The sequence below is a fragment of the Emiliania huxleyi genome (assembly GCF_000372725.1).
Source record: "Emiliania huxleyi CCMP1516 chromosome Unknown EMIHUscaffold_166, whole genome shotgun sequence".
NCBI lineage: Eukaryota > Haptophyta > Isochrysidales > Noelaerhabdaceae > Emiliania > Emiliania huxleyi.
The window spans coordinates 10,777-23,418 of NW_005200922.1; the positions used below are offsets into that span (position 1 = coordinate 10,777).

The following is a 12,642-nucleotide window of genomic DNA, read 5'->3' on the forward strand; positions in this document are numbered from 1 at the left end:
GGGGGGGAGGATGCCGGTGAGCAGGGAGGACGCCGCAGCAGCCGAGCTCGAGCAGGCGGCTTCTGCAGCGGCGGAGAGCGGCGGCGCGTTCGGGGCAGCGGAGTGGACGACGAGCTTTGACGGGTCCTTGAGCTGCCCCTTCGCCTTCAGCTCCTGCGGGGGCCGAGACGGGGGCGTGTGTTGCTCTCCCCTCCCTCCCTCCCTCCCTGCCTGCGTAGGCGCTCCTCGGCAAACTGCTGCAGCTCCCCCTCGCAGTGTGCCAGGTGCTTGCAGATCGAAGCGTGGCTGGCTTCCGCGATGTCCTTCTTCTGCTCGTCGATCTGGAGCAGCTCGCGGTGCAGCTTTCTCGCCTACCACCAGATGACCCGAGGTGACCCGAGGTGACCCGAGGTGACCCGAGATGCCCCGAGGTGCCCCGAGATGCCACCCAACTCGCGGTGACCTTTTGCACAACACACGCGTCAAACCCTCAGCCGGCCGCCATCGCCCCTTCGAGCGTGTGCACCGCGTGTGTGTGGCTGGGCCACCCGCGCGCCTTGTGCAGCAACTCCTCGTCCGGGGCCTGCCCGGACTGGACCGACCGCTTGGCGCGCGCAATGTAGTTCTTGCTCTGCTTCTGCATCTTCTCGTAGAGCTCTTGCGCCTAGGCAGGCGGTGCGGGAGGCTCGAGTCGGGAAATGAGGCAGCGCCAGCCGCGCACGACGGATAACCGCGCGCGTGCCACACGCAGCGCGCGGCGAGGAGGCGCCGCACCTGCGTGTCGAGGTCGCGCAGCTGCTTCAGCGCCGTCTTCAGCTCGGACGGCAAGTCCGTCTCCTCGGTCACGCGGTTGAGGAAATTGTCGAGGTAGGACTGCGCCGGCTCCTCGTTGGCGTCCACCGATCGCTCAACCGGCTGGCGGCGCGGCATTGCCCAGAGCCGAGGCAAAAGAAATCACCCAGGGCGCTGGCTGGGGAGACAGCGACGCCCGAAACGCCAGGACCACGGTCTGCGACACGTGGACTCTTCTGGGGCCGCCCCGGGAGCCGCCAGGGAGCGACATGGCACATGCCGGGGACCACTGGACGTCCTCCAATTAACTGTTTCACTCACCACACACGCACGGGCCCCTCCCCTGGTCCCCTGCTCTGCACTCTCGCATCACATGAGACAGCTCACGTCTTCTTATCCTTCATCCGCGCGGCGAGGGTGCGCTCCACGCTGCCGACCACCGCCGCGCCAAGCAGAAGGACGCCGCCCACGAGCGCGACCGGGTGGCGCGCCTGCAGCGCCTGCAGCGCCAGGACGCACGCCGGCATCGTAAAGAAACAGCAGGCGCCGTTGAGCCCGCCGATTGCTGCGCCGACGGCGCACTGCGCGGGCGTGTGCAGGCCGGCGCGTACGCGCAGGGCGGTGAGCGCAGCGCCGAGCGCGAGGGAGAGCGCGGCGCCCGCGTGCCGTAGCAGCGGTGGCGAAAGCAGCATAAGTGGCCGCGAAAGGTGAAGCAGTCGCGGCGGCAGCGTTGCTTCCCAGGTCTCCGCGCCGAGCGCCAAGAAGACTGCAAAGTAAGAGAGGCTCTGCGCGTGAGAGGACGGCATGCCCGGATCCGAGAGCCGTGCGCCAGCCGGGCGAGCAGCGTTGATGAGCCGCTTGAGCACCTTGCTGAGCAGGGCGTTGCCGATCGCGCCGCACAGGAAGGTGACGGTCGCCGCATCGCGACGGACGAGCAGGACGATGAACGCGGAACCAGAGACCAACCACTTGGTCTCGATGAGGTTCATGCGCGCCGCTGCACGAGGTGGCTGAGCCGGGCTGTCGGCCTGCTTGGGCTGCTGGCGAGTGCAGACGACGCCTCACGTGCTTCGCTGCCCGAAAAGCTGGTTGGCGTTTTTTTTCCCGACCACGCCTCCCTCGCGGTCGATCGCGCCCCGTCTATCGCCGAGCGGCCGAGGCGTCGTTATCGCGCGGCAGAATGGCGTCGCGCGGCGTGCGCGGCCTCGCGATCGTCTGCGTCGGGTCGGCAGTAATCATTGGCTGGGTGCACCACTGGCAGGTACAGGAGCGACAGGCGCCTGCGGCTCAGCCCATACACCCGACCGTCGGCGTGCAACCCTCTCACCGAGTGCCCGATGCACACAGGCGATGCGCGAGGCCGTTCGGCTGGACAAGCAGAGGCTCGGCAGGTAACATAGTGCTGCTGCCAAGTTTTCTTTCTTCATGAGCGGGCCGTAGCCTGCGCTTCTGTTGTTGCGACAGTCTCCCGTCTGGCGTGCTGTCCATATTTTTGTGCAATACCTTGACACTTCCCAACAGTGCACGCGACAAGAGGAAGTCGCACCTGGTGCCGGTGGGCCGCGCACGTTTCTCTCTTTCTCGGTGTGCGGCTTTATCGCGCACGCGACGCTCCGGCTGCGCGCGCGCTCCTCCGCTCACGCTTCCCCCCGGGCGAGCGACGACACCCTCACAACAGAGAGCGGCCACGGCACGTGCCTCTCCACGCTATCCGCCTCGATGTACGCGCGACTTATCGATAGCAGACCTGATCACGCAGTCAACGCCCGAGGGGCGCTTTCGCAACCCCCCAATCCAACTAGCAACTTTCGCCCCCGCACCCCTCCCTCAATCTCTCAGGCTCCCTCAGACCGACAGGGCGTTGGGATGCGCCGGGTCGAGCTCCGGGAAGCGCGCGCTCGGGGGGAGGAGGATGAGCGCCTCCCGCAGCCACTCGGCGAGCCGCCTCGCTCGGACGTTGGCCATGTCCGGGTCGGCGGCACAGCTTGCACACGCCAGCAGCTCGCGTGGCGGGAAGAGGGGCGCGGCGCGCCGCACGGAGGGCGAGGACTGCTCGAGGAGTAGGCGGAGGTTTCTCCACTCGCGGTAGCGCTTCAGGACGGCCCACTCGCCTACGGACGCAAGCGCGCTGGAGGGTGAGACGGCGGCGAGGGAGGGATGGGAGAACGGCACGCCGCCACCACACAGGGATTTTAATAGTGTTGTGGAGTGCGAGGGAGTTTCGTCGTAACATCTCTTTTTTCTGGGGTCTGTAGATTTCCGTGCAGGCTTTTGACCCCATGCGGCAACACTCGGAGTTGGGCCACGGTGACTGGGTTCGGGAGCAATTTCGGGTTGCTTTGCCGTCACCATTCAGGCGCGTCCTACCATGGCAACGCAAGTCAATGTGTGTGTGTTGTGGTAGGAAGGTGAAGAACAGTCAGGCTCGGACAATTATTATTGCTGGTGTGCGCCGGAGGCGCCGCCCGAAACCGTTAATGAGCGGTCGCTGTGCAATGCTCAAGTCGGCAACCATCCGCTCATCCAAAACCGAAATAATTGATCGGATAATGAACGCTCGTTTCGCCCAACAACCCCCATTAGCTGAGACTCGTCAGAGGCAAGTACTTCGGCCGTCCTCACAGGGCGACCCGAAACCCCTCTGAGGGCTCATCAGCGATGCGCTCTAGGCATTGCAGCGCCGACCCCGGCCTCATTCCTGGGCTCGAGTGCCCAGTCTGCCAGGAGCTCAAAGACTGCGAGCAGCACCAGTGCCGCCACGGCCACCACCGACGAGCTGCAGCGAGAGGCGCACGCGCTCCGCGAAGAGCGCGCCGCCGCCGTGTCGGCTCGGCAGCTGCTCGAGGAGCACCTCGCCTCGCAACGCCTGAGCAGCGCTGCGGCGTTGGAGGCGCTCCAGCGGCAGCGATGCGAGGAGCGTGAGCTGCGCGCAGCGTACGAGGCGCTGTTGAGCTCTTACCGCCAGTCCGAGTCGCTGCGGGCCGTCGCCGAGGCGCGGCGCCACGAGGCGGAGAGGAGGTGCGAGGCGGCGCTGAGCGCGGCAGAGGGGGAGAGGCACGCCCGACTGGCGGCGGAGCAACGCATCGCGGACCGGCGGCCGGCCGCGTCCGTGTGTGGCTCGCCGTCGCCGCCCGCGTCCCCGCTTCGCCCCATGCGGGAGCTGTGCGGGGTCACGATGGAGTCGGCGCCGTGGCCGCCTCCGCCGCGCTCGAGGAGTCACGAGTGCTAGCTTACCCACAAAATAGATAACAGGAATGAGTGAGTATTCTTGATGATACGAAACCACGACGACACACACCAGTCGACTCGCATCGGTTGCCTCCACACACACACACACACACACACACACACACACACACACACACACACACACACACACACACACACACACACACACACACACACACACACACACACACACACACACACACACACACACACACACGAAGGCGAACAAAAGTCCGGCTCGGACTACGGGGAAAGAAGAAAACCGAAGGTCAAAGCCGTCGTGGACTCGCCGAGAGCTCCAGAGCTTCTTCTAATCAGCGGCGGCAATGACGTTCGAAGGGACGGAAGAAGAGAAGCAGGCCGAGATCTCCCGGCTCAAAGAGGAGCTATCATTCGGCAAGGCTCAAGTGTGCGCCATGACGGACAAGGGCCAAGCGAAGGGCGGCGCGCAGAAATTGAAGAAGCTCGAGGAGCATCTCTCCGCGACCGTCTTTGCTCTCAAGGAGCTCGACGAGTCCTGGGTACCTGGGCGGTGGGTGGAGCAGCACATCCACTGGGAGACCAAAAAGGAGCTCCCGGGTGAGGCTGGAAAGAGGGGCTCCAACAGTAAGGAGGCACGATCCTCCGGGAACGACGATGAAAACGATCCAGAAGAGGAGGAGGACGAGGAAGACAAGGAGCGTGCCGACGCGGCCGCGGCCGAGGCGGCAGAAAGAGCGCGTCGGCGGGCGGACCTCGCGCAGAAAGCGCTCCAGGACGCGGAGGCGGCGGCGAGCGCGGGCCTGGGCGAGGCCAAGCGGCTGAAAAAGGAGGCCAAGGAGAGGGAAAAGGCGGAGAGGGCGGCGGCGGCGGCGGTGCGTGATGCGGAGCGCAAGGCCCAGGTCGAGGCTCGGCGCGAGAGAATTGCGCTCGCAAAGGCCGCCGCCGCCGCAGAGGCGAAGGCTGCGGCGGACGCCGCGGCGGCAGAGGCGGCGGCGCGGCTCGCGCGCGACGGGCCCGCGGCGGCGGCGACGCTTCAGCGCGTCTGGCGCGGGGCGGCGGCGCGGCTGGCGGCGGCGCGGCTGGCTGCGGCGCGCAAGGAGGCGGCTCGGCGCGAGGCGGCTCGTGTCGCTGCCGCGCGCGAAGAGGCGGCGCGAGAGCAACGGGCGAGGGAGGCGGCGGCGAGGGAGGCGGCGGCGGCGGAGGCGGCGGCGGCGGAGGCGGCGGAGGCGGCGGCGGCGGAGGCGAGGGCGGCGGCGGCGGCGGAGATCGCGCGGAGGAAGGAGGAGGCTGCGTGTCGGCGCACCGTCTCCGTTCCGGTGTGGGGGCGGTGTGTGGCGGGCAAGTCTTTGAGGCTCGGCTGAGGCTCCTGTGGGTGGTGATCGGTAGGTGAAGCTGGTGGGAGGGCTGATAGGCAAGGGAGGGGAGGCGATCAAGAGTCTGCAGCAGGAGGGGTGCGCCTCCATCTCCGTGGGGAAGCCAAAGGCGGGCGACGAGCTGCAGAGGCTCTCGATCAAGGCGTGCTCCGAGCGCGAGGCGGACGAGTGCGAGGAACTGTCTAGGAACTGTCTAGGAACTGTCTAGGAACTGTCTAGGCATGCTCCGAGCGCGAGGCGGACGAGTGCGAGCGGTGGGTGTGGAGGCGGGTGGACGACTTGCGCGCGGCGGCGGCGACACCGCAACACTGCTCTCGGGCGGAGGAGGAGTGCGCCTTTTCCACGGACCCTTCGGCGAGGCGCCGCCTGTAGGCGAGCGGCAAGGGGTCCGCGGAGGAGGAGGAGATCCACACGCTGCTGCGGCTGCGGCCCCGGAGGAGGGAAGCGGTGGGGGGGAGCTGCGGCGGGAGGTCGGCGAGGAGCGGACCTTTCCGCGAAGCTTCTCGGACCTCTCCCGTAGGTGGAGGAGCTGCACTTGCTCACGCGCGCGCCGCGAGCCGCGTGCGTGGCTGCTCTGACTGCGAGCGGCGGGACGGTCGATGAGGCGGAGGAGGCGCTGATCTCGCGAGGTGAGATGCAGCCGAGATGCGCCGAGATGCGCCGAGATGCGCCGAGATCAGAGGCGGAGGAGGCGCCCACTCTCCGGCGCGCGGCCCCCCTCTGCGGAGGCTTTCAGACCCCTCCCCCCTGACCCCTTCCCCTGACCCCTTCCCCTGACCCCTTCCCCTGACCCCTTCCCCTGACCCCTTCCCCCTGACCCCTTCCCCCTGACCCTCCCGGCGCCCCTCCGCCCCAGGCCCCTACCCCGCCCTGACCGAGCCTCCTCGCGGCCTCGACGACGAGATTGCGGCCGAGGGAGAGGAGGGGGCGGTGGGGCGGGCGGTGGCGCTGCTCCGCGCCGACGCACAACGCATCGCCGAGCGAGCGGCGCGAGATAGAGCTGAGATACAGCCGAGGTGTAGCCGAGATATATAGCCGAGATGTAGCCGAGGCATAGCCGAGGCATAGCCGAGGCATAGCCGAGGTGTAGCCGAGGTATAGCCGAGATGTAAGGCCGCCGCATCGAGCGAGCGGCGCGAGGCGACGGCTAAGGCGCCGCACGACTGGAGCCTTCCCCGACCCTTCTCGGAACCTTCCGATAGGCGCGCGGCGACGGCAGCCCGCCGCGCGACTTTGAGGAGTGGCAGAAGGCGGCGGCGGCGGTGGCCTGGGCTGGCGACGCGTCCGGAGCCGTGCAGGAAGCTTCTCGGACCCTTCCGGTAGGTGCTCGGCGGCCGGTTCGGGACCACGTTCCCCGCGCTCAACGCCAGGATCAAGGCGAAGCACGGCGCGTTTGGGAAGTTCCTGACGCTGCACGCGCACCGTGTCCTGCCGCGCAGCGCCGCGCCCCCGGGTGCCGCCCCGCCCGACCCCGCCGCGTTCGCGCCTGGCGCGGACCCGGCCAAGGAGCCGGTTGCCAACCCGGTGCTCTCCAGCCCGGTGGTCTCCAGCGGAGCGGGCGGAAAGCACCGGGGAGGAGAGCCGAGGGGGGGCGAGGGAGAAGGGGTGCCGCTGCTGCGCCTCCTCCTCCAGTCGTACGGCGCGGACGCGCGCGGCTGGCCGCAGACCAGGGAGGCGCTGCAGGCCGTGTCCAGCTCGGGGGTGAGCAAGGCCCTCTACGCACTCTCGCAGCGCGGCACCGTCGTCGTCAAAGGTGTGCAGCCGCCGCTCCCCGACCCGCGCCACCACGTCCGAGACGCCTCCCTCTGAGCTCTTCCCGCCGGCGCCGTGTGACGCAGGCAACTGGCTCTTCTGGGACGAGGCGCGTGCCGGCGGCGAGCTCGGGCTAATTAACTCTTGATTAACTCTTAATGAACTCTTAATTAGGCGCGTGCCGCCGGCGAGCTCGGGCTGGGGAAGGCGCGTCCGGAGGCGGCGGCGCGGGAGGCGGCGGCGCGGGAGGCGGCGGCGCGGGAGGCGGCGGCGCGGGAGGCGGCGGCGAGGGAGGCGGCGGCGAGGGAGGCGGCGGCGAGGGAGGCGGCGGCGAGGGAGGCGGCGGCGAGGGCGGCCGTCGCGGCGCGGGAGGCGCAGCTGCGGGAAGAGGCGGCGGCACGCGAGGCTGCCGAGGCGGCGGCGGCGGTGGCGCGCGCCGAGGCGATGGCGAGGCTGGTCAAGGAGAGGCAGGCCACGGAGCTGCAGGCCCAGCTGGCTGCACAGGAGCCGCCGCCGCTGCCGCCGCCGCTGCCTCCGCCTCCGCCCTACTCGCCCTTCTCCGGCTCTCCCTTCTCCAGCGCCAGCCCGTACCCAGTCTCGCCGGCGCCGGCCCGCGCGCCTCCAGTCGCCCCGCCCCGCCCGGCCGCCGCCGCCCCGCCGGCCGGCCGGCCGCCCGCCGCCCCGGCCGCAGAGACGCTTCCGCAAAAGGTTGAGCGGATCCGGGCGGCCCTCTCCCTCCCCCCGGGCGGCGGGCTGGTCAAGCTGGTGCGCGACGCCCACGCGGCCCTCGGCATCGAGCCGACCGCTGGCTTGGTGCAGCAGGCGGACTTCCTCCTCGTCCAGATCTTTGGAGAGGCGTGACGGAGGGGGGCAGGCTCCCCGCCTCCTTCCCTAGGGGCCCTCCGGGGCCCGCTTACATGAAGAGTACCGCAGAACGCCCGCCACCCGACCCCCGACCGCGTGTCGGCGCTTGGCATGTACGACTCACAAACGGTACAGTGACATCCGGGAGGCGGCGGGCGGACTGGAGGAGTACGATTACAATTACGGTTCGGTGTGCATGAGGGCTTTTCTGTCCGGGGGGTGGGGGTGGGGGGCGGGCTTTTGCCGGTTGGAGTCTGGAGACTCACAGAGGCTGGAGCGTCCGCTTGTGACGCCTTGTCGCGATGCAAGTGCCACGAAGCGCTATTTCCTGCTCTCTCAGCTCACCACCTCGCCTTCTCTGTCGCCCTTCTGGCCCAGGCCCATCAGTAGCACGTCTGAGCCGTCCCAGACCGCACTTACCTTGGGTCTGCAAGCTCACACCGGGGCTCGTGATGGCTGATGCCGCACGCAGAGGGCTCGAGATTGTCTCTGGTGGGGGACCCCCCCAACCGAGGCGATTGCGAGGGCATTCCGGAGGTCATTATCGGCGCCACCGACCGTGATATGTCTCGTCCCGCAGCCCTCATGCACCAAGTGCATGGATGCAGTCATAATATGTAGGCCTTGTCTCCCGAAGTTTTGAGCAATAGCCGCAAACAACGCTTCATGGCACTATCTTGCAAGTTGCATCGCGACAAGGTCACACGCGGACGCTCCAGCCTCTCAGCTCACCACCTCGCCTTCTCTGTCGCCCTCCTGGCCCAGGCCCATCAGTAGCACGCCTGAGCCGTCCCAGACCGCACTTATCTTGGGTCTGCAAGCTCACACCGGCTCGTGATGCCACGGAGAGGGCTCGAGATTGTCTCCGGTGGACCCCATCCGAGGCGATTGCGAGGGCATTACGGAGGCCATCACCGGCGCCAGCGACCGTGATATGTCTCGTCCCGCAGCCCTCATACACCAGGCTCATGGATGCAGTCATAATATGTAGGCCTTGTCTCCCGAAGTTTTGAGCAATAGCCGCAAAAGGTGCTTTTCGGCAGTTCATCGCGACACGTCCAGGTGCCGACGAAGCGGCTTCCCAGCTCACCACCTCGCCTTCTCTGTCGCTCTCCTGGCCCAGGCCCATCAGTATCAAGTCTGAGCTGTCCCAAACCGTCCTTATTTTGGGTGATGAAGCCCACTCTGACTCATACCACGGCTCTTACGGCCTCATACACACCCGTTTCACCCACAGACACCGCCGGCACGCACTCCCACTTCACACATGCTCAAGCACAACCCCACCAAAGCACAGCCCTGCTCAGAGTAGTCGTGAACCACCCTTTGGCAGCCATGGAAGCCCCACAGCCGCTGCTTCTCTCGGCTCCTCTCAATGCGTGTCGTGCACCACCCCACGACAGCCCACCGAAAGAGCACTGGTGCTCTCCGAGTGCGCCGCCGATGTGATTGTGCAACGTCAGCCACCTCGCCGGAGGTAGTTGCGACTGGGAACGCCGGAAGCTCGACGCTCGAGCACGTGTGGCAAAGTTTTGCGACATCCTGCGACTCGACCCCTGAGGGCTGCCGGCCGCCGACAGCAACACCGAGACCGGATTGCGCAGCGAGTTCGGTCCGAAGGTGCCCAGGGCCAGCCCGTGGACCGGTACGGACGGCAGGTACCCATGGGACCGCTGCGGCGGGCCTGGGAGGCGCCGCGAGTCCCAATCATGCACGGTCGGCGCGCGTCCCCAAGCTAAGGTAGGCCTTTAAAATGCATGTTTCTCGTCGCAACCCCTGGGGGGGGGGGGGGGGGGAGTTCGCGATTTCCCGTCCTGCAGAGCAAGGGTCTTGCCAGAGCGCTCTGAAGTTCTCCCGCAGTCGCGGCACGGCAAGAACCTGCGGCGGGCGCTGCGGCGCGGGCTGTGCACCGCCGTCTTCTGCTCGCTCGTCGGCTCCGTCCTCCTCCTCGAGGCTCTCTCCTCCTCGCGACAGACTCCGTCTCGACGAGTTTGTCCATTGAGTTTAGCCGAATTCCCCGAGATGAGCCCTCAGCTTCACGCCGGTGCGAGCGCAGAGCTGTGTTCATCCCGGTTACTACTTTCGTAAACGCAATTTCCTTTAACCAACGCCCTTGTGCCTTTAGATCTGTTTGTGTGCGCGGCGCGCTCCCGCCCCTGACCCCGCTAAAGCCGTAGCACCCTGGCTGGCCCGGAGCCAGACCTTGGCGCCGAGAGAGCGCTCACAGGCGCGCGTAAGTCTCGCCGACGGGCACGGCCACCGATTCGTTGGCATCAAAGATGAGCTCACTCGTGCGCAACTTTTCATAGTTCTGGTTGTTGGTGTGGGTGTCGAACCAAGAGTACCTGCGCCACACCTCACACCAGCCCGCGATCAAGAAGGGAGCAGGGAGGGCGGGGAGGACCTGGTGTCGCGTCGCAGCGCCGCGTGTGGAGGGGAGAGTGAGGGCGGAGCGTACTTCTGCACAAACTCGCGCTCCTCCAACCCGGGTAAGACTACCTCCATAGACCGCTAACTCGAGCGAGCCCAGGCAGCGCCGGGACGCTCCTCTCCACCGTGATGCTCCTCGCCATCATCGTCACCACGACGTGTCAGCTAGCTGCGGACGGGCGTCGCCCGCGACACATGCGCACGTAGCCCGACAACACTCAAACGCTCTGCGGGCGGCTCCAACTGTTAATGTCGTCTCGCATTATCGGTATACGCGGGCCTGGCTGCTCTACTGTAGGTGCTTCGTGAAGGATGGATTGAAAAACATTCGAACAAAGAAGAGGCGACGGGAGGAACCGGCAGAGGATGCAGTGACGTGACACACACACACACACACACACACACACACACACACACACACACACACACACACACACACACACACACACACACACACACACACACCGCACACCGCACACACACACACACACACACACACACCGCTCACCCACGCGCACCGGGCCTTGCACTTTGAATGCCGTGGGGCTCCTGTCGTTAGACGTGGAGACGCGAGGGTTGCCCCCCCTTGCCCCACCACCTCGTGTGTGTGGAGAAGTTTACCTTGCCTTACCTTACCTTAGGTGGGTCGCGTCCCCCGATTTCCATCATCTCACCCTCCATACCCTCTATCGTACTACACGGCGGCGCGGCCTCCTCCCTCGAGGCCTTGTGTATGAACTCCACTCTCTCCGACGTCCTCTACGTAACTCTCTCACGACTCACTCGAGAGTATCCCACGCGCTCAATCTCCCTGCGGTATCGGCGGTGACGCGACGACTGGCGCCGAGGCGCAGCGGCGGGCAGCCACCTCGCTAAAGTCCTCCCGTCCCGCCTCCGCGTCGTGCTGCGGCGAGGCGGCTGCTCCAAGCGAGAGCGCGGCGCCGTGAGCTCGCATGTCGCCTTCGGTGACGCGTGGCTGGCCCTCGAGGGTGAGCGAGATCTCGCGAGGCGAGCGGCGGGCCGACGGGGCGGAGAGCTGGCGGCGGGCGGGCGAGCGGGTGAGGCGGCGGCGGCAGGCGCGCTGCACCGCGGGGTGGCAGAGGAGGAAGAGGGCGATGGAGAGGAGGGAGACGACGAGGAGGGGGAGCGCCGACTGCGTCGAGGCGGAGAGCGGGATCGGGACGAGGACGTCGAAGAAGCCGCCTCCGGTGATGAGCACGTGGAGTTGATTACCTCTTAATTAACAGCTAACAGTTAATTAACAGTTAATTAAAAAGCCGCCTCCGGTGATGAGCACGTGGAAGATCTGCTTGCACGTGAAGTCGCGCAGCACGGGCGTGGCGTCGTTGGGGTCCGCCATCCGCAGCAGCAGCAGGCCTGTGGGGAGGGGTATAGGGCATGTCTGGCAGTGTCTAGGGAGTGTCTAGGAGGCAGCGGAGCCTGTCGAGGTAGCCCCGATCGAGACACCGAACTCGACGAGGGCGCGCTCGGCCCAGTGGTCGGGCAGCAGGCGCGGCGCGATGAGCCAAAAGGAGAGCACGCCCCACACCAGCCCGGCTGGGGGAGGGAGGGGGGGGGGGGGGGGGGAAGTGGGCCCGAGGCAGCGGAGGGGCAGACCCGAATCTCGGCTCGATCTCGGCTCGATCTCGGCTCGATCTCGGCTGTGGCTCGCCAGCACAGACGAGCGCGAAGGGCGCCCACGTCTCCGCGATGATGCTGAAGAAGGGTCCGAGCCCCGTCACGCCAGGGGGGAGGCCTATGGGGAGATGTGTGGGGAGAGATGAGGAGATCTCGGGAGATCGAGCCCCGTCACGCCACGGGGGGAGGCCAGATCGTCCGAGCCGCGCGATGGCGGTGGTGATGAGGAGGTCCTGCGCCTATGGGGGGGAGAGATGGGGAGACCTGAGGAGATGTCGGGAGATGGCGGCGGGGATGAGGAGGCCGTGCGCCGTGTTTGAGACGCGGACGATCGTCTCGCGGTCGATAAAGGACTTGCCGGAGCGGTGGTCGGTGAAGTGCGAGTCGACGACGGACTGGAGCGCGAGACTGACTCAGGCATGGGGACAGGTGAGGGGGGGAAGGGTGGCGAGAAGGCTGGCGGGGTGGTGGGTCAGGCGCGGGCCCGGCGATGAGGCAGAAGAGGAAGAGCGGCAGGACGGAGAGCAGGTTGGACCGCTCGAGGAACGAGCCTGCGAGATATGGGGAGATGTGGGGGAGATATGGGGGAGATGCTGGGGGAGAT

General features: G+C 67.0%; 2 protein-coding genes across 2 annotated transcripts in view; one reads left to right on the forward strand and one right to left on the reverse strand.

The window, feature by feature from the left end:
* Positions 1–4,325: 4,325 nt before the first annotated feature.
* EMIHUDRAFT_112252 (hypothetical protein) lies at positions 4,326–7,967 on the forward strand (the record flags this gene model as incomplete). The annotated part of the gene is made up of 7 exons (XM_005784916.1): positions 4,326–5,297; positions 5,574–5,612; positions 5,727–5,801; positions 5,875–5,949; positions 6,557–6,616; positions 6,678–7,142; positions 7,281–7,967. The coding sequence occupies 7 exons, from the start codon at positions 4,326–4,328 to the stop codon at positions 7,965–7,967; spliced, it is 2,373 nt and encodes a 790-aa protein (XP_005784973.1).
* A 2,224-nt stretch (positions 7,968–10,191) lies between these two features.
* EMIHUDRAFT_112253 (hypothetical protein) overlaps positions 10,192–12,642 on the reverse strand; it is a gene marked incomplete at both ends in the record, with an annotated part of 5,922 nt that continues 3,471 nt past the window's right edge. The window contains 7 exons of the mRNA XM_005784917.1: positions 10,192–10,374; positions 11,269–11,633; positions 11,664–11,777; positions 11,868–11,957; positions 12,079–12,156; positions 12,219–12,271; positions 12,303–12,446. Of these exons, the coding sequence (XP_005784974.1) occupies positions 10,192–10,374; positions 11,269–11,633; positions 11,664–11,777; positions 11,868–11,957; positions 12,079–12,156; positions 12,219–12,271; positions 12,303–12,446 (1,027 nt within the window). The remainder of the gene's footprint in view (positions 10,375–11,268; positions 11,634–11,663; positions 11,778–11,867; positions 11,958–12,078; positions 12,157–12,218; positions 12,272–12,302; positions 12,447–12,642) is intronic.